This window comes from Coregonus clupeaformis, chromosome 8 (assembly GCF_020615455.1).
Source record: "Coregonus clupeaformis isolate EN_2021a chromosome 8, ASM2061545v1, whole genome shotgun sequence".
Classification (NCBI taxonomy): domain Eukaryota; kingdom Metazoa; phylum Chordata; class Actinopteri; order Salmoniformes; family Salmonidae; genus Coregonus; species Coregonus clupeaformis.
In genome coordinates this window covers 1,177,898-1,199,141 of record NC_059199.1, presented here as the reverse complement: position 1 = coordinate 1,199,141, position 21,244 = coordinate 1,177,898, and the positions used below count along the sequence as shown (strand labels likewise).

At 42.9% G+C, this 21,244-nt stretch overlaps 1 protein-coding gene across 1 annotated transcript in view; it reads right to left on the bottom strand.

Annotated features, from left to right (window-relative positions):
* LOC121571120 (neurexin-2) overlaps positions 1 to 21,244 on the bottom strand; it is a 712,543-nt gene that overhangs the window by 113,434 nt on the left and 577,865 nt on the right. The window contains 1 exon segment of the mRNA XM_041882424.2: positions 20,997 to 21,178. Within this exon segment, the coding sequence (XP_041738358.2) occupies positions 20,997 to 21,178 (182 nt within the window).

The window sequence follows — 21,244 nt, the reverse complement described above, 5'->3', positions numbered from 1 at the left end:
TAATTAAAACATAAAGTGGACAGCAGAGAACATGGCTACCGTTTATCCTCACTTCTTGGACAGACCAGAGCCTTAAATATTCAGTTTTAGAAACTGTTCTTCGTTTTGTAAGCATTACATGGCAAAGTAGTCAGAAGGTTGTGGATTTGCAGACCACCGGTGAAAAGATCTCCATTATAATAAAAGCATTCCATGAATCTATCATCTTATTTGCGTTCGGGAATTTTTTTTGCCTTTATAAACACATTACATGCAATTCTACATAATTTTACATGACTGGCGACAAGCAGAATCTTTTTTAATTCCACAACCGAGCATGACAACGAATGAGCGAATGCTGCAGCACCAGAGACGTTTCGATTTCTACACAGACTACTGTTAAAAAATAGGATAGTCTAAGTTTGGAACAGTGTTAAAGTTATCTATCAACTGTAAAAATGTAGCTCAACAGAACCAGTTACAACTGAAGTATCTGATCATCAATGAATTAGAGAAAAAGCATTTCGTTTTCTGTAACATTTTTTATTTGGGAAACTATCATTTTCTAATTTATTATATTTTATTCCATGATTTTGTTGTTACAAAAGAGATTTGTGTTGACTGTGATTAGGGCATGGGAGTATAAGCGCATCTGCTAGGCTAAATTAACAAACTAGGCATGCATAGCTCACCACATGATCCTCAAACCAAAGACTGGCCAAACTCGTGTTTCTAAAAGTGAATTAAAAGGCACTGTAGAATGACTGTATAGCCCAATAAGGCATTTTTCATTTCATTATTGTTTCATTCTAAGTAATAACTATTTTCAATTTTCATTTTATACAGCCTAAATGTAAATTTTATAGGCATGTTGTTGAAGTGCTGTTGTTGATGTGTCGTTGAAATACTGGGCGCTCCTGTCAGCCTGTAGCTGATACAAATGCTTCACAATTTATTTATTCAATGGTAGGCTATATATAGCCTTGAAATAATACAGTGAGGGAAAAATGTATTTGATCCCCTGCTGATTTTGTACGTTTGCCCACTGACAAAGAAATGATCAGTCTATCATTGTAATGGTAGGTTTATTTGAACAGTGAGAGACAGAATAACAACACAAAAATCCAGAAAAACACATGTCAAAAATGTTATAAATTGATTTGCATTTTAATGAGGGAAATAAGTATTTGACCCCCTCTCAATCAGAAAGATTTCTGGCTCCCAGGTGTCTTTTATACAGGTAACGAGCTGAGATTAGGAGCACACTCTTAAAGGGAGTGCTCCTAATCTCAGTTTGTTACCTGTATAAAAGACACCTGTCCACAGAAGCAATCAATCAATCAGATTCCAAACTCTCCATCATGGCCAAGACCAAAGAGCTCTCCAACGATGTCAGGGACAAGATTGGAATGGGCTACAAGACCATCGCCAAGCAGCTTGGTGAGAAGGTGACAATAGTTGGTGTGATTATTCGCAAATGGAAGAAACACAAAATAACTGTCAATCTCCCTCGGCCTGGGGCTCCATGCAAGATCTCACCTCGTGGAGTTGCAATGATCATGAGAACGGTGAGGAATCAGCCCAGAACTACACAGGAGGATCTTGTCAATGATCTCAAGGCAGCTGGGATCATAGTCACCAAGAAAACAATTGGTAACACACTACGCCGTGAAGGACTGAAATCCTGCAGCGCCCGCAAGGTCCCCCTGCTCAAGAAAGCACATATACAGGCCCGTCTGAAGTTTGCCAATGAACATCTGAATGATTCAGAGGAGAACTGGGTGAAAGTGTTGTGGTCAGATGAGACCAAAATCGAGCACTTTGGCATCAGCTCAACTCGCCGTGTTTGGAGGAGGAGGAATGCTGCCTATGACCCCAAGAACACCATCCCCACCGTCAAACATGGAGGTGGAAACATTATGCTTTGGGGGTGTTTTTCTGCTAAGGGGACAGGACAACTTCACAGCATCAAAGGGACGATGGACGGCGCCATGTACCGTCAAATCTTTCCCTCAGCCAGGGCATTGAAAATGGGTCGTGGATGGGTATTCCAGCATGACAATGACCCAAAACACACGGCCAAGGCAACAAAGGAGTGGCTCAAGAAGAAGCACATTAAGGTCCTGGAGTGGCCTAGTCAGTCTCTAGACCTTAATCCCATAGAAAGTCTGTGGAGGGAGCTGAAGATTCGAGTTGCCAAACGTCAGGTTCGAAACCTTAATGACTTGGAGAAGATCTGCAAAGAGGAGTGGGACAAAATCCCTCCTGAGATGTATGCAAACCTGGTGGCCAACTACAAGAAACGTCTGACCTCTGTGATTGCCAACAACGGTTTTGCCACCAAGTACTAAGTCATGCTTTGCAGAGGGGTCAAATACTTATTTCCCTCATTAAAATGCAAATCAATTTATAACATTTTTGACATGCGTTTTTCTGGATTTTTTTGTTGTTATTCTGTTCAAATAAACCTACCAATAAAATTATAGACTGATCATGTCTTTGTCAGTGGGCAAACGTACAAAATCAGCAGGGGATCAAATACTTTTTTCCCTCACTGTAACAATATAGCCTAAATAATAATACAAAAACCCTGCTAAGGCTATCTGGCTTGCTCCTGACTGATTTAGAGTTAGAATGTTGTTTAATAGCCTGTTGAAATGTTGAACGTCAATTGATAGTGACAGAATCACACGTCACTTCCCCAAGTCAATTTTTTGTCAGCCTCGGCTATAGCGAATCATCCTCCGAATGTCCACAAACCCAAAATATGTAATATGGATTGGAGTCACGTCTTTCCCCTGTATTTTACAGCTTATTTCTAGCGAAAAAGCATTGTTATAGATCGCTTTATATCATCAGGATTTTTCAAAATATTACGCTAACAAGGGGTATTCCTATGCTTTTAGCCATTTAGCCTCACATACCCCTCAATTCAAGCCCTGGTTTTTAACTTAACACACCAAGCCCTTCACTGACACTGAGATAATATCACTTGATATTGAGACCACACTAGGCACACTTGATATTGCTTGCCCAGCAGAGAATCAGGGATGAGGGGCAGCATCGGGCACACATCGAGATATAAAAAGCAACTAATTCGCAAACACTGAGAAATATAACATTTAATTGATTACAAATGACATGACCCTCCCCTGGAGTAAATACAAAAATACTAAACCCTCCCCGTGACTGAAATTGAAAAAGCACGACCTCCCCCTATTTTCCTCCGGGTAACAATTGTGTACATTTTGACCACTCCCTAATAATAAATACACAATGAGTAACGATAAGTTACTTGGCTATATACAAGGGGTACCAGTACCGAGTCGATGTGCATGGGTACAAGTTAATTGAGGTAGATATGTACATATAACTAGGTGTAGATAGTGACAGATAGCAAACAGTAGCTGCAGCCTATGTGATGAGTGATAAAAGTCTGTGCAAAAAGAGTCAATGCAGATAGCCCGGGTAGCTATTGGTTAACTATTTAACTAACTATTTAGCAGTCTTATGGCTTGGGGGTAGAAGCTGTTCAGGGTCCTGTTGGTTCCAGACTTGGTGTGGTAGCAGAGAGAAAAGTCTATGACTTGGGTGGCTCGCGTCTTTGACAATTTTTTTGGCCTTCCTCTGACACCACCTGATATAGACGTCATGGATGGCAGGGAGCTCGACCCCATGATGTACTGGGCCATCTGCACCACCCTCTGTAGCGCATTGCGGTCGGATGCCAAGCAGTTGCCACACCAAGCAGTGATGCAGCCAATCAATATGCTCTCAATGGTGCAGCTGTAGAACATTTTGAGGATCTGAGGGCCCATGCCAAATCTTTTCAGCCTCCTGAGGGGGAGGTCATTTGTGTGCTGGTGGTGGTGCGTGGCCAGCTGAGCCTTCAAATCCAATCTAAAGTGGTCTTTACAGCGGATTTGGTATAGCAAGAACTGCTGTTACAGAATAATATTCACACCTTATCGGAGGGACCAGCTACTTCAGTGGCTGATCCACACCATGCACGCACACACGCACACACACACACACACAGACACACACACACACTGCTTTAAGGCCAATCTGACAGGGCCTGAGCTTCCTAACTCAGGTATCGTCGTCAAAGGATTTCCATGGCAGAGGGAAAGAGGAAAGGAGGGGTAAAAAACTCTCTCTCTCTGTTCACTGAGCTATAACCTCAATCCCTCATATCAGTGAACCCTCTAGGATTGGGATGAAAGAGGGAAGGAGAGAGAGAGAGAGAGAGAGAGAGAGAGAGAGAGAGAGAGAGAGAGAGAGAGAGAGAGAGAGAGAGAGAGAGAGAGAGAGAGAGAGAGAGAGAGAGAGAGAGAGAGAGAGAGAGAGAGAGAGAGAGAGAGAGAGAGAGAGAGAGAAAGTTTCATAAACTCATCTCTGATATCACATGCAAAGGCAGATAACCTATCAAACTCCATCTTCCTCCTCATCCTCTTCATCCTCCTCTTTTCTACCTACCCTTCCTGCAATCTTTTTCTAAACAACACAAATTAATTGCCCGTTAAAGAAGGGGGAACGGATTTAACACACTAACAGAAGCAGACCCGGGAGGGGGAGCGCTGCATGAGTTCTGGGCATGCCGAGTACAACGGTCTCTCTCTCACTCACAAACAAAAACATACACCCGATGCGTAGACTTACTATAAAGATGCCATAGTGAGATTTAAATAATACACACATCAATACACAGGTACACACACACACCTCTCTGGCTCTAATCGTCTCGCAACACCCTGACCAACCTACTCTGACCAGGGTCTGCCTCAAGCTCAACCTCACTCGGAGAGAGAGGGACAGAGGCCTAACCGGCCAATGGAAAGGCTGCAGTTCTGTTCTCTTGCTGAGTGGTGAATTGGCAGAGGGAGTGGCAGTTGGCTGTCTAGTTATCTAAATATACAACATGGCAGCCATGACCATTCTGCTCAAGCAAGCTTATTCCTCATGAGGAATTTGAATAAAACAACACATATTCTCCCTTTATTTTTATGATTCACTTTCAACAGTCTCATTTGCTATTCAGCAAAAATATCAATTGACAGCGCCTCATCTATTCTTAATAGTGTGCATTTTGAAAAACAATACAATGCCACACTGGTGTTAAATTATGTAGGGCTTCGCGAGGACCGCGGCAGTGAGGGCGGCTGTGGTTTTAATCGAGGGTGCTCTCGGCAGACTGGGGGGCATTGAGTGTGTGGACACACACATCAGTATGTGAACTCTGCATGGCTGAACAGAGCTAAACATCTCTCTCCATTTTCCCTCTTTGCTCTCCCTCTCTCTCTTCCTCCATCTCTCGCTTCATTGCATCCTCTCCATCTTTGCCCTAAAGTCCCCCATCTCTCTATCCTACAGCTCTCTCCATATTTCTCTCTCTCTTCTGCTCCCCTCTCTCTCTGTCTCCCTCTTTCTCCCTCTTTTTCTATTTGTCAGAGATACACTCTGTGTGGTTGACTGGCTCCAGACCTACTGCTGCCCATAGGGAGGGCACAACCTCAGTCAGATAACAGAAACTCACTGAGGGAGACTTATCTGTGAGAGGAGGTTTAGGGGAATACAGTTTGGTTACAAGTCAATACACAAAAATGTGAGTTTTGTTTTAGTCTTATAAAGTACACTGCAGGCATAGTGGAGAAGCAGACAGGGACAGTGAGGAACACAGAAGCCTATACTGCTAGAGGAGATTACAAGGCTGGAGCTGCAGAGCTGATATTTGAGGAGCGACGCAGAGTGGAAATCTACAGCACCTCTCTCTTCAGGACAAGACAGGACAAGACAAGACAGAACAGGTCAGGATAAGACAGGACAAGACAGGACAGGACAAGACAGAACAGGTCAGGATAAGACAGGACAAGACAGAACAAAACAGGACAAGACAAGACAGAACAGGTCAGGATAAGACAAGACAGGACAAGACAGGACAGGACAGGACAAGACAGAACAGGTCAGGATAAGACAGGACAAGACAGGACAGGACAAGACAGAACAGGTCAGGATAATACAGGACAAGACAGGACAAGACAAGACAAGACAAGACAAGACAGGACAGGACAGGAGAGGCTGGTAACTCAATCTACCCATTCTCTCTCCCTCTTTCTGTCTCTCCCTTTCGATCACTTTCACGTCCTCTCTCCGTTTTTTCTCTCTCTTCCCCCTCTCTCCCTCAATCCATTTCTCTGATTTTCTGGCAAAAAGCATTTCACTATGATCCATAGAAACGTTAAGATTGTGTGTCGACGAGAAGAAAAAGCAGAAACACAGATCCTGCATTGAGTCTCAGTGCTATTGGATTAAAGCCGTGCTTTTGGATTAAATCAGTGCTATTGGATTAACTCAATACTATTGGATTAACTCAGTGCTATTGGATTAACTTCCAAATAAATTGATCTGCCAGATGAAAAGCACAGCAAGTTGTGATCAAGAGCTACTGCTGCTTAGGGCTGTTGTGGTGACCGTATTACCGCCACGCCAGTCATGAATCATGACCACAGTCAAATTCCACGTGACCGTTGAATCACGGCAATCTCCTTTTATGCACTCTGGACATGCATTGGTAGTACCCAACTCGCTAACGACCATCAGATCACTATTGGCCTGGTACTCAGGGCTCCATTGTCCATCTAACCACTCTGACATCAATGCAAATGCAATCGAAAATAACATCAAACACTTATCATCAAAACAGTATGGTGCTTTTAAAACTCACATCACTGTGATTGATCAATTTGAAGAAAGAAGTTCAACAACAGGTTGAAACTGAATGGAAAACATGGTCGTGTTGGATGTTGTTTCAAAGCCTAACACAACGAAATGGACAGCGCTTTCTAAGGTGATGATTAATTCAAAACACCCATATGCATATTAGAAATTATGTATACACATAGACCTATATGTAAAAAAAAAACAGAATAATGATTGTGCTGTTATACACTGAGTGTACAAAACATTAAGAACACCTGCTCTTTACATGACATAGACTGACCAGGTGAATCCAGGTGAAAGCTATGGTCCCTTATTGATGTCACTTGTTAAATCCACTTCAATCAGTGTAGATGAAGGGGAGGAGACAGGTTAAAGAAGGGTTTTTAGGCCTTGAGACAATTGAGACATATTGCGGAGCCTCCAGAGGCACGCAGAGGCCAAATTGAGCTCCGTACCGCATTGCCGTACGCCTCTCAAATTTTGCAGAGAGCTCATGATTGGTTGACGGTAGGTGAGAGGTAACATGGTGCAATGGAACCAATCGAATAGTCCCAATAGTACAATAGTCCAAAATGGACTGCCCATCTGGCACTCCAGACAGAATCAATAGAACGAACAAAGTATTTGAATGAAAACAAACACTATTTGAGCCCATGTGTGCGGTAGATAGAGCTTATGCACTCTTCAGCTGTAGTGAGTGAATGGGTGCTGTGGTGTACCCTCTCTCCCCTCTTCCCCAGGTAATTAGATCAACCAGGATACAGCAGGACATGCCTTCCTCCCTGCTCCTCCCTTCTCCCCTAATAGCATATTGATCCTGGGGAGGCAATCTATTTACTTTCAGCCAGAACTCACTGGGCATTCACAGCCTCATCGCCACCACAACTACAAACACGACAAGGGACCTGTTCTGTACTAATACCTATCCACCTAGTTAGGTACCTTTCTAGCTAGGTGCCTAGCCTACCTGGGTGGTTGCCTGTATTTCTCAGAATATAATCAACCACAATGGTTAAAAGGTCTAACTGTCCATTTAGTGCTTGGACTTCATCTGGTCATTTTGGTTCAGTCTCTGATTCCATACTGAGACAGTTTCCTGCAGCTGTGGAGCCTGAAACTAATCGGTCCTAATTCCCCAAAGCATCCCAAACCTGTAGGGGGCACTCGCCTCCGAGAAGCCCCCCGAGGGAGGGGATATAGAGAAGTCCCCAACCCCTTGCAAAGGGACAGGACAGGAAGACCAAGGAAAGCAGGGAGAGCACAGAGAGCCAGGTGGAGGCCTTCAGGCGAGGCCGTCAGCGCTCCACCCATGTGGAGGAAATGAATTAGAGGGCCGCAGAGGGAGGGTTAATGGCTAGCCACCCGGCTGAGGAGAGGCCTCTCCCAAACCCACCAGGGCTGACAAAGCATTCATCAAACACGCCTGCACGCGCACACACACAACCATATGTTTGGCTTGTGTCTTTTCTCCCTCGTCGGCAAGATGAAGGGGATTCGATTTTTTAAAGTGACATTTGTTTAAGTGGGGAAGAAGGGGAGAGATGAGACTATGAGTGTGTCTCTGCCTTAGCAGTGGTAATCAAAGCTGGGTGGTAACTGCAGTGGGGTCGGAACCTTTAGAGTACAGATTATTGATTATTAATGAATTGAAGGTTATTTGTTGGTGTAAAAAATGTGATGGACCAATTTTAAGGTTGTGTCATTATATTTGGGGTGGAGTCGTGAGACATTTGTGAGAAAAAAATGGGGTCCCTAAAAATACTGGTGGAAAAAATGGGGTCCTACCTGAAAAGTTTGAATATCACTGCCTTAGAGAATCAGTGTGTGTGTGTGGGTCTATGTGAATATGCATGTGTGTAAGAGTATGCGATCATGTGTGTGTGTTTATCTCAGAACATCTATTTGATAGAGTGTGTGTGTTTGTGCTGATCATCACAGCGAAGGGGGCTGACGGGGTGGAGAGAAGATAAAAGCAGCTGCACCGCCATCTACCTTTATCTGACGCCAACATCTCCAGTTTAATCTGCACCGCCATCTACCTTTATCTGACGCCAACATCTCCAGTTTAATCTGCACCGCCATCTACCTTTATCTGACGCCAACATCTCCAGTTTAATCTGCACCGCCATCTACCTTTATCTGACGCCAAAATCTCCAGTTTAATCTGCACCGCCATCTACCTTTATCTGACGCCAACATCTCCAGTTTAATCTGCACCGCCATCTACCTTTATCTGACGCCAACATCTCCAGTTTAATCTGCACCGCCATCTACCTTTATCTGACGCCAACATCTCCAGTTTAATCTGCACCGCCATCTACCTTTATCTGACGCCAAAATCTCCAGTTTAATCTGCACCGCCATCTACCTTTATCTGACGCCAACATCTCCAGTTTAATCTGCACCGCCATCTACCTTTATCTGACGCCAACATCTCCAGTTTAATCTGCACCGCCATCTACCTTTATCTGACGCCAACATCTCCAGTTTAATCTGCACCGCCATCTACCTTTATCTGATGCCAACATCTCCAGTTTAATCTGCACCGCCATCTACCTTTATCTGACGCCAACATCTCCAGTTTAATCTGCACCGCCATCTACCTTTATCTGACGCCAACATCTCCAGTTTAATCTGCACCGCCATCTACCTTTATCTGACGCCAACATCTCCAGTTTAATCTGCACCGCCATCTACCTTTATCTGACGCCAACATCTCCAGTTTAATCTGCACCGCCATCTACCTTTATCTGACGCCAACATCTCCAGTTTAATCTGCACCGCCATCTACCTTTATCTGACGCCAACATCTCCAGTTTAATCTGCACCGCCATCTACCTTTATCTGACGCCAACATCTCCAGTTTAATCTGCACCGCCATCTACCTTTATCTGACGCCAACATCTCCAGTTTAATCTGCACCGCCATCTACCTTTATCTGACGCCAACATCTCCAGTTTAATCTGCACCGCCATCTACCTTTATCTGACGCCAACATCTCCAGTTTAATTTGCACCGCCATCTACCTTTATCTGACGCCAACATCTCCAGTTTAATCTGCACCGCCATCTACCTTTATCTGACGCCAACATCTCCAGTTTAATCTGCACCGCCATCTACCTTTATCTGACGCCAACATCTCCAGTTTAATCTGCACCGCCATCTACCTTTATCTGACGCCAACATCTCCAGTTTAATTTGCACCGCCATCTACCTTTATCTGACGCCAACATCTCCAGTTTAATCTGCACCGCCATCTACCTTTATCTGACGCCAACATCTCCAGTTTAATCTCTACCGCCATCTACCTTTATCTGACGCCAACATCTCCAGTTTAATCTGCACCGCCATCTACCTTTATCTGACGCCAACATCTCCAGTTTAATCTGCACCGCCATCTACCTTTATCTGACGCCAACATCTCCAGTTTAATCTGCACCGCCATCTACCTTTATCTGACGCCAACATCTCCAGTTTAATCTGCACCGCCATCTACCTTTATCTGACGCCAACATCTCCAGTTTAATCTGCACCGCCATCTACCTTTATCTGACGCCAACATCTCCAGTTTAATCTGCACCGCCATCTACCTTTATCTGACGCCAACATCTCCGGCGTTCCGAACAGGGGAAAACACTCTGGGGCTCTGAGGAACTCTCCCAAACGCTCCCCCTTGCTAGTCATCTCTTCCCAGCTGTCACCACAATTTTTTCACTCATAATTAAACAGTGATGGCGATGGCCCACAAATCCCTTCCCAGTACAAGGAAGCCATATAAAAAGGAACATTACGGCCAAAGGGGGAGAGATATAGGGAGAGAGCGATACCATCTGTGAGGGGCCTTCGCCATCTAACAAAGTTAAGATCCATACTTCACAGTGACCCTGAAATACACTTCTCCATTGTTTATGGAGAACCTGACACCGTCACACTAGACATCAGATAGCATGGGTCTTCTGAGGAATGGGGCCATAGTCATTTGTTAGGACCATAGATACACACTGACTTTCTCTCCCTCCCTTTCTCCTATAGAAGTTTGGATACAGTCCCGCTTGTCAGCTAACAATAAAACTGTGGTGAATTATCTACAAATCACCTATACTTCAGCTAAATGGGCAATTCACTGTGATGATCCTGCAACTTAACAAGGAAGTGGCTTCTAAAACATGATTGATAAGGGAGCTATCTGCAGCATCGGTGACCCATCACTGCAAAATGGAGGCCGTTGAGTTGATGAATAACAAGCTCACTTTGTTGGCCATATAAAAGCACACAGTCGTCCATCCCAAATGGCACCCTATTTTCTATATAGCGAACTACTTTTGACCAGAGCCCTTTGTGTGGATGTGTGACAGTGACAGACAGTGTGTGCCCGTGCACGCTCTTGGTGTGTGTGTATGTGTAACTGTGTCTGTGTCGCCCTCTCTTGGTGTGTGTGTGTAGGGCGGGGTGCTATGAGCCAGAAATAGGGCCAATTCATATCATACCTCGGCTGTGTCACTACCCAGACCAACCCCAGATGCAGCCTGGAGTGCCAGGCTTCGCGGTGTCACAGAGGGCTCCGATGGGCATCCGTCAACATTGTGTCCCTTCCTGTAATGAGAGGCTGCTGTGTGTTTGTATGTTGTGTTTTTCCTCACTTGGCTGCTGTGGAGGCTACATGGAGACGGCTGGGTCGGGTAGTGAAGGAGATTCTGTATATACAGTACCAGTAAAATGTTTGACATACCTACTCATTCAAGGGTTTTTCTTTATTTTTACTATTTTCTACATTGTAGAATAATAGTGAAGACATTAAAACTATGAAATAACACATATGGAATCATGTAGTAACCCAAAAAGTGTAAAACAAATCAAAATATAATTGAGATTTGAGATTCTTCAAATAGCCACCCTTTGCCTTGATGACAGCGTTGCACACTCTTGGCATTCGCTCAACCAGCTTCATGAGGAATGCTTTTCCAACAGTCTTGAAGGAGTTCCCACATATGCTGAGCACTTGTTGGCTGCTTTTCCTTCACTCTGGGGTCCAACTCATCCCAAACCATCTCAATTGGGTTGAGGTCGGGAGATTGTGGAGGCCAGGTCATCTGATGCAGCACTCCATCACTCTCCTTCTTGGTAAAATAGCCATTACACAGCCTGGAGGTGTGTTTTGGGTCATTATCCTGTTGAAAAACAAATGATAGTCCCACTAAGCACAAACCAGATGGGATGGCGTATCGCTGCAGAATGCTGTGGTAGCCATTCTGGTTAAGTGTGCCTTGAATTATAAATAAATCACCAACAGTGTCAACAGCAAAGCACCCCACACCATCACACCTACTCCTCCATGCTTCACGGTGGGAGCCACACATGCAGAGGTCATCCGTTCACCTACTCTGCGTCTCACAAAGACAAGGCGATTGGAACCAAAAATCTCATCAGACCAAAGGACACATTTCCACCGGTCTAATGTCCATTGCTCGTGTTTCTTGGCCAAGTCTCTTATTCTTATTGGTGTCCTTTAGTAGTGGTTTCTTTGCAGCAATTCAACCATGAAGGCCTGATTCACGCAGTCTCCTCTGAATAGTTGATGTTGAGATGTGTCTGTTACTTGAACACTGTAAAGCATTTATTTGGGCTGCAATTTCTGAGGCTGGTAACTCTAATGAACTTATCCTCTGCAGCAGAGGTAACTCTGGGTCTTCAATTCCTGTGGCGATCCTCATGAGAGCCAGTTTCATCATAGCGCTTGAAGGTTTTTGACTTGAAGAAACTTTCAAAGTTCTTGAAATTGACTGACCTTCATGTCTTAAAGTAATGATGGACTGTCGTTTGTCTTTGCTTATTTGAGCTGTTCTTGCCATAATATGTACTTGGTCTTTTACCAAATAGGGCTATCTTCTGTATTCCACCCCTACCTTGTCACAACACAACTGATTGGCTCAAACGCATTAAGAAGGAAATAAATTCCACAATTTGTAATTTAATAAAAGTGTGCAGTTTCTCTTTAAGAAAATAGTGACATCATTAGCAAGGCAGACTGTATCTGTGGAATCTAGTGGAAACCGGGAGGCGAGGGAGAAGTAGAAATGAATGAGTTTTTGGTGGTGAGGGAGAAGAAGTGAATTAATAAAGTTTTTGGTGAGAATCAGCTTATTTTGCGTTATGGTTAGCATATTATCACAAACAAAGTAGCCTACTACGGGTAGTGAATTGATGTTGCTTCAGCTGTAAGCTAGCAAGGAAAGTTGGCCTAAAATTAAAGCTGGAAGCTACCAGTATCGTCTTGCATTATAAAAGTGTTCTAGCCTGTATGGACATCTTTTTGCGTATAGTAATTAACAGTTTCAACATTTCTACATGTCGTGTTGCATTATTCAAGTGTTAATTTCCATGTGTTAATTTCCAAGTGTTAATTTCCATAATTTCCATGAATGGTGAGCTAACAATGCAGAGCTTTTGTGAAAGAGCACAGTTAGAAATATATGGCATATAGAAGCAAACCGGATGGACATCATGAAAATGATCAGAGAGGTTGAGAGTAGAGGAAGTTCAGGAGAAAAAACAAACAAAATATAATTATTGTAAAATTGACTGTGTCCATAAAATGTAGATAGTAGGTATAAACTGGAAGTAGAGGCCTAAGCATTGTTGTTCACTAGTTTACTCCAAGTAGGGAAAGGGTGGTGGGGTTGGAAAGTAATAAAGGACAATATTACTTTATATACATATACAGAATACATATGTATGTGTATGTATATGTATGTATATATGTATGTGTGTGTATGTATGTGTATATATATGTGTATATGTATGTGTATATATGTGTGTGTATGTATATATATATATATATATATATATATATATATATATATATATATATATGTATATATATATATGTGTATATATATATATATATATGTGTGTATATATATATATATATATATATATATATATATATATATATATATATATAAAAAAACATGGGAGATTGGAAGTGATGCAGATAATTACATTGATGGAAGTTACAATCTATCTGCAATATTAAGCTGATCTACCCCCACCCCCCCAAAAAAAACAATGCAGCCCTGACAGATCTAGTAATGAATGAGTGAATGGAGCATGAACTCTGCTCTTCGCGCTATAAAATGGGTCCCCTGTAGCTCAGTTGGTAGAGCATGGCGCTTGCAACGCCAGGGTTGTGGGTTCATTTCCCACGGGGGGCCAGTATGAAAATGTATGCACTCACTAACTGTAAGTCGCTCTGGATAAGAGCGTCTGCTAAATGACTAAAATGATTTTAAAAATGTAAATGATATAGTGTGATATAAAAGGTTAGGTGATATAGTGTGATATAGAAGGCTAGGCGATATAGAAGGTTAGGTGATATAGTGTGATATAGAAAGCTAGGTGATATAGAAGGCTAGGTGATATAGTTTGATATAGAAGGCTAGGTGATATAGAAGGCTAGGTGATATAGTGTGATATAGAAGGCTAGGTGATATAGCAGGTTAGGTGATATAGAAGGCTAGGTGATATAGAAAGCTAGGTGATATAGAAGGCTAGGTGATATAGAAGGCTAGGTGATATAGTTTGATATAGAAGGCTAGGAGATATAGTTTGATATAGAAGGCTAGGTGATATAAAAGGTTAGGTGATATAGTTTGATATAGAAGGCTAGGTGACATAGAAGGCTAGGTGATATAGAAGGCTAGGTGATATTGTTTGATATAGAAGGCTAGGAGATATAGAAGGTTAGGTGATATAGAAGGCTAGGTGATATAGTTTGATATAGAAGGCTAGGTGACATAGAAGGCTAGGTGATATAGAAGGCTAAGTGATATAGTTTGATATAGAAGGCTAGGTGATATAGAAGTTTAGGTGATATAGAAGGCTATGTGATATAGTTTGATATAGAAAGTTAGGTGATATAGAAGGCTAGGTGATATAGTTTGATATAGAAGGCTAGGTGATATAGAAGGTTAGGTGATATAGAAGGCTAGGTGATATAGAAAGCTAGGTGATATAGTTTGATATAGAAGGCTAGGTGATATAGAAGGCTAGGTGACATAGAAGGCTAGGTGATATAGAGGGCTAGGTGATATAGAAGGCTAGGTGATATAGAAGGCTAGGTGATATAGAAAGCTAGGTTATATACAGTTGATGTCGGAAGTTTACATACACCTTAGCCAAATACATTTCAACTCAGTTTTCACAATTCCTGACATGTAATCCTATTAAACATTCTCTGTCTTAGGTCAGTTAGGATCACCACTTTATTTTAAGAATGTGAAATGTCAGAATAATAGTACAGAGAATGATTTATTTCACCTTTTATTTATGTCATCACATTCCCAGTGGGTCAGAAGTTTACATACACTCAATTAGTATTTGGTAGCATTGCCTTTAAATTGTTTAACTTGGGTCAAACGTTTCGGGTAGCCTTCCACAAGCTTCCCACAATAAGTTGGGTGAATTTTGGCCCATTCCTCCTGACAGAGCTGGTGTAACTGAGCCAGGTTTGCCCACACATTTTCTATGGGATTGAGGTCAGGGCTTTGTGATGGCCACTCCAATACCTTGACTTTGTTGTCCTTAAGCCATTTTGCCACAACTTTGGAAGTATGCTTGGGGTCATTGTCGATTTGGAAGACGTATTTGCGACCAAGCTTTAACTTCCTGAGATGTTGCTTCAATATATCCACATAATTTTCCTTCCTCATGATGCCATCTATTTTGTGAAGTGCACCAGTCCCTCCTGCAGCAAAGCACCCCCACAGCATGATGCTTCCACCCCCATGCTTCAAGGTTGGGATGGTGTTCTTCGGCTTGCAAGCCTTCCCCTTTTTCCTCCAAACATAACGATAGTCATTATGGCCAAACAGTTATATTTTTGTTTCATCAGACCAGAGGACATTTCTCCAAAAAGTACGATCTTTGTCCCCATGTGCAGTTGCAAACAGTAGTCTGTCTTTTTTATGGCGGTTTTGGAGCAGTGGCTTTTTCCTTGCTGAGCGGCCTTTCAGGTTATGTCGATATAGGACTCGTTTTACTGTGGATATAGATACTTTTGTACCTGTTTCCTCCAGCATCTTCACAAGGTCCTTTGCTGTTGTTCTGGGATTGATTTGCACTTTTCGCACCAAAGTAGTGCGTTTCCTTCGTTAGCGGTATGATGGCTGCGTGGTTCCATGGTGTTTATACTTGCGTACTTGTTACGCCCTGGCTCTGGGGACTCTTATATGTTGAGCCAGGGTGTGTAGGGTCTATGTTTTGTGTTCTATGTTCAGTTCTATGTTCAGTTTCTAGTTTCTAGTTTTCTATGTTGGCCGGGGTGGTTCCCAATCAGAGGCAACATGAATCAGCTGTTGCTTGTTGTCTCTGATTGGGAACCATACTTAGGCAGCCTGTTGTGCACTTGTGTTTTGTGGGATCTTGTTCCGTGTTGGTTTGTGTTCATGACCGAGGACTTCACGTTTCGTTTTGTTGTTTTGTATCGTGTTGCTAGTACACTATTAAAGAGATGTACGCATATCACGCTGCGCCTTGGTCCACTTTTCATGACGATCGTGACAGTACTATTGTTTGTACAGATGAACGTAGTACCTTCAGGCATTTGCAAATTGCTCCCAAGGATGAACCAGACTTGTGGAGGTCTACAATTTTTTTTCTGAGGTCTTGGCCGATTTCTTTTGATTTTCCCATGATGTCAAGCAAAGAGGCACTGAGTTTGAAGGTAGGCCTTGAAATACATCCACAGGTACACCTCCAATTGACTCAAATGATGTCAATTAACCTATCAGAAGCTTCTAAAGCCATGACATAATTTTCTGGAATTTTCCAAGCTGTTTAAAGGCACAGTCAACTTAGTGAATTCTGACCCACTGGAATTGTGATACAGTGAATTATAAGTTAAATAATCTGTCTGTAAACAATTGTAGGAAAAATCACTTGTGTCATGCACAAAGCAGATGTCCTAACCGATTTGCCAAAACTATAGTTTGTTAACAAGAAATTGATGGAGTGGTTGAAAAACTAGTTTTAATGACTCCAACCTAAGTGTATATAAACTTCCGACTTCAACTGTAGAAGGCTGGGTGATATAGTGTTATACAGAAGGTTAGGTCATATAGAAGGCTAGGTGATATAGAAGGTTAGGTGATATAGTGTGATATAGAAGGCTAGGTGATATAGTGTCATACGGAAGGTTAGGTCATATAGAAGGTTAGGTGATATAGAAGGCTAGGTGATATAGAAGGCTAGGTGATATAGAGGGCTAGGTGATATAGTGTGATATAGAAGGCTAGGTGATATAGAAGGCTAGGTGATATAGAAGGTTAGGTGATATAGAAGGCTTGGTGATATAGACGGCTAGGTGATATAGAGGGCTAGGTGATATAGTAGGCTAGGTGATACAGAAGGCTAGGTGATATAGTAGGCTAGGTGATATAGAAGGTTAGGGGATATAGTAGGCTAGGTGATATAGAAGGCTAGGTGATATAGTAGGCTAGGTGATATAGCAGGCTAGGTGATATAGTAGGCTAGGTGATATAGAAGGCTAGGTGATATAGAAGGCTAGGTGATACAGAAGGCTAGGTGATATAGTAGGCTAGGTGATATAGAGGTCTATGTGATATAATAGGCTAGGTGATATAGAGGGTTAGGTGATATAATGTGATATAGAAGGCTAGGTGATATAGAAGGTTAGGTGATATAGAAGGCTAGGTGATATAGACGGCTAGGTGATATAGTGTGATATAGCAGGCTAGGTGATATAGCAGGTTAGGTGATATAGTGTGATATAGCAGGCTAGGTGATATAGAGGGTTAGGGGATATAGAAGGCTAGGTGATATAGAGGGCTAGGTAACATAGAAGGTTAGGTGATACAGAACGTTAGGTGATATAGTGTGACATAGAAGGATAGGTGATATAGAATTTAGGTGATATAGAAGGCTAGGTGATATAGGAGGTTAGGTGATATAGAATGTAGGTGATATAGTAGGCTAGGTGATATAGAGGGCCAGGTGATATAGTGTGATGTAGCAGGCTAGGTGATATAGAAAGTTAGGGGATACAGAAGGTTAGGGGATATAGTAGGCTAGGTGATATAGAGGGCTAGGTGATATAGTAGGCTAGGTGATACAGAAGGCTAGGTGATATAGTAGGCTAGGTGATATAGAAGGTTAGGGGATATAGTAGGCTAGGTGATATAGAAGGCTAGGTGATATAGTAGGCTAGGTGATATAGCAGGCTAGGTGATATAGTAGGCTAGGTGATATAGAAGGCTAGGTGATATAGAAGGCTAGGTGATATAGAAGGCTAGGTGATATAGTAGGCTAGGTGATATAGAGGGCTAGGTGATATAATAGGCTAGGTGATATAGAGGGTTAGGTGATGTAGTGTGATATAGAAGGCTAGGTGATATAGAAGGTTAGGTGATATAGAAGTCTAGGTGATATAGTGTGATAAAGAAGGATAGGTGATATAGAAGGATAGGTGATATAGTGTGATATAGAAGGATAGGTGATATAGTGTGATCTAGAGGGTTAGGTGATATAGACAGTTAGGTGGTATAGAAGGCTAGGTGATATAGGAGGTTAGGTGATATAGAACGTTAGGTGATATTGTGTGATAAAGAAGGCTAGGTAATATAGAAGGCTAGGTGATATAGTGTGATATAGGAGGGCCTCAGACTGAGGTGAAGGTTCACCTTCCAACAGGACAACGATCCTAATCACACAGCCAAGACAACGCACGTGTGGCTTCGGGACAAGTCTCTGAATGTCCTTGAGTGGCCCAGCCAAAGCCCAGACTTGAACCCGATCGAACATCTCTGGAAAGACCTGAAAATAGCTGTGTAGCGACGCTCCCCATCCAACCTGACAGAGCTTGAGAGGATCTGCAGAGAAGAATGGGAGAAACTCCCCAAATACAGATGTGCCAAACTCATACTCAAGAAGACTCGAGACTTTAATCGCTGCCAAAGGTGCTTCAACAAAGTACTGAGTAAAGGGTCTGAATACTTATGTAAATGTGATATTTCAGTTTTTTATTTGTTATATATTTGCAAACATTTCTTCAAACCTGTTTTTGCTTTGTCATTATGGTGTATTGAGTGTAGATTGATGCGGGAAAAAAACTATTTAATCCGACTTCGAATAAGGCTGTAACGTAACAAAATGTGGAAAATATCAAGGGGTCTGAATACTTTCCGAATGCACTGTAGTGTGATAACACTAGGAGGCTACTATGCATATTTATGGACTAAATAGATGTGACAATTCAGTTGTGAAATTGAGTGATCAATGGAAATGTCATATGAGTTGTGTGGTGGTTACTGTACACATTGCGATTGACTGCATGATGATTGAGGTGGTTTACAGTTGCAATACTATCAATATGATTTCTTTCAATACTTGCTGAGCATGATTATTAATGACATACCAGTGAGAACATTGTTTTTGTCCTTGACCTGTGGTATGAAGCCCCAAAACTGAGCCAAATCTCTTCAAATCAAATCAAATGAATGCTTCGTAAACAACAGGTGTAGACTAACAGTGAGAGAAAGGAAATAGAGAAATAATAGAAAAGTAAAATACGTAATAATAAAAGTAAAAATAAATACACAATGAATAACAATAACTTATATACACAGGGTACCAGTCTATGTGCAGGGGTACGAGATAATTGAGTGTGTGTGTGTGTGTGTGTGTGTCTCTGTCTCTGTCCCTCCTAGCCGTAGTCCCACACACAGTGGCGAATGAGGCTTGACCCTGGGTCAAATGTGTCCCTGTCCCCCCTAGGCAGCGGCAGACCAAACAAATTGGGGTCAGAGTAAATAAGAGGAAGAAAGTGTCAAACCAAACACACACACACACAGGCAGCATGCAGACACATGCACACGCCCCCACATCCACCTAAGGGTAGATAGAATGATGGGTGGATGAGGGAGGAGAGGAAAAGAGAAGAAGAAAGTAGGGGATAGCAGCACTATTTTCACTCTGCCTTGAAGGCTGTAATTAGTCAGTGTGAGAAGCATGGAGACAGAAAAAATTAAACACAGGCACTGTCTAGAAGAGCACCAGACTCTCTTTATACCTGCAGGGAAGGGTGTGTGTCTGTGTGTGTGTTTATGTGTGTGTGTGCGCATGTGTCTGCGTCTTTGTGTGTGCACGCATATGTCTGCATCTGTGTGTGTGCGTGCATGTGTGCGTCTGTCTGTGTGTGTGTGTGCGTGCATGTGCGTCTGTGTGTGTGTGCGCATGTGTGTTTGACACCGGCAACACACTGAGAAGAACTAAGCCACTGGGTTTGGCAGCCAGCTGATAATGAACAGAAAGGCATCCATTAAAATAATAATATGGGTTTTGAATCTCGTCGGCAGCCAGAGAGCAGTGAGCACACGGGTCAATGAGACATTTAAAGGCAGCATTAATGCCTTTTTAAAAATGCCGGATGTCCTTTAATTGCCTTATAAAGTTATCTTTCGGGTTCTCTTTACGTAGACCGCTGAAACTCAACTTTGGACCTCGAAGCCAGTTCCACTGCGTTTTTTTTTCCATTGTTCCCCTCTAATCAGGGACTGATTTAGACCTTGGACACCAGGTGGGTTAAATTAATTATCAGGTAAAACAGAAAACCAACAGGCTCCCGACCTGGTAGGGTAAGCGTTGAATACCCCTGACCTAGACCATATGAGAGACATAATAACAGGGATGGAGAAATGACTCGTTTGGTAAGAGGGTATAACAGGTAAAGAGTTGCCCAATGATCACTGAGTAGTCACTTCACTTCCTGTCCCTCTCCTGTCTATCCAATCTACTGTCTGTCCCTCTCCTGTCCATCCAATCTCCTGTCCCTCTCCTGTCCATCCAATCTACTGTCCACCTCCTCTTGTCCTCCAATCTCCTGTCCCTCTCCTGTCCCTCCAATCTACTGTCCCTCTCCTGTTCATCCAATCTCCTGTCCCTCTCCTGTTCTTCCAATCTCCTGTGCCTCTCCTGTCCGTCTCCTGTCCATCCAATCTACTGTACCTCTCCCTCCAATCTCCATTCCCTCAAACCTATTATCCCTCCAACCTACTAACATACTGTCCTTCTAATCTTCTGTCCCTCCAAATGATTGTCCATCCAATTGTCTTTCTGCTGTCCCTCCAATATAGGCTACTGACACACAAATACTGCCCCTCCAACCCACACACCCCACCAATCCACAAACCCCATGTACTCCTCTACCTCCATGATGTCCCACCTCCAACTCCCCACCCATTACCCCATCTATCCCCTCTGCGGTCCCCGGGTTAGTATCTTACTATGTGCAGCTCCAGGTAGTCTCCCAGTCCCTTGGCACTCTCCACCCTGAGCAGCACGGCGTCCTTGAGCTGCGTGCTGAAGCCCACCGCCAGCCGGTCTGCCCGCGTGCTAGGCCGGTCGTTGGGGGGCCAGGTGTACGTGATGAGGGCTCCTCCTCTCCCGAAGATGTAGGTTGTCCCAGCTGTGGAGGGAAGACGAGGCAAGTTTTCTAAATGGCGAATACTATTATATATACCCATATCATGTG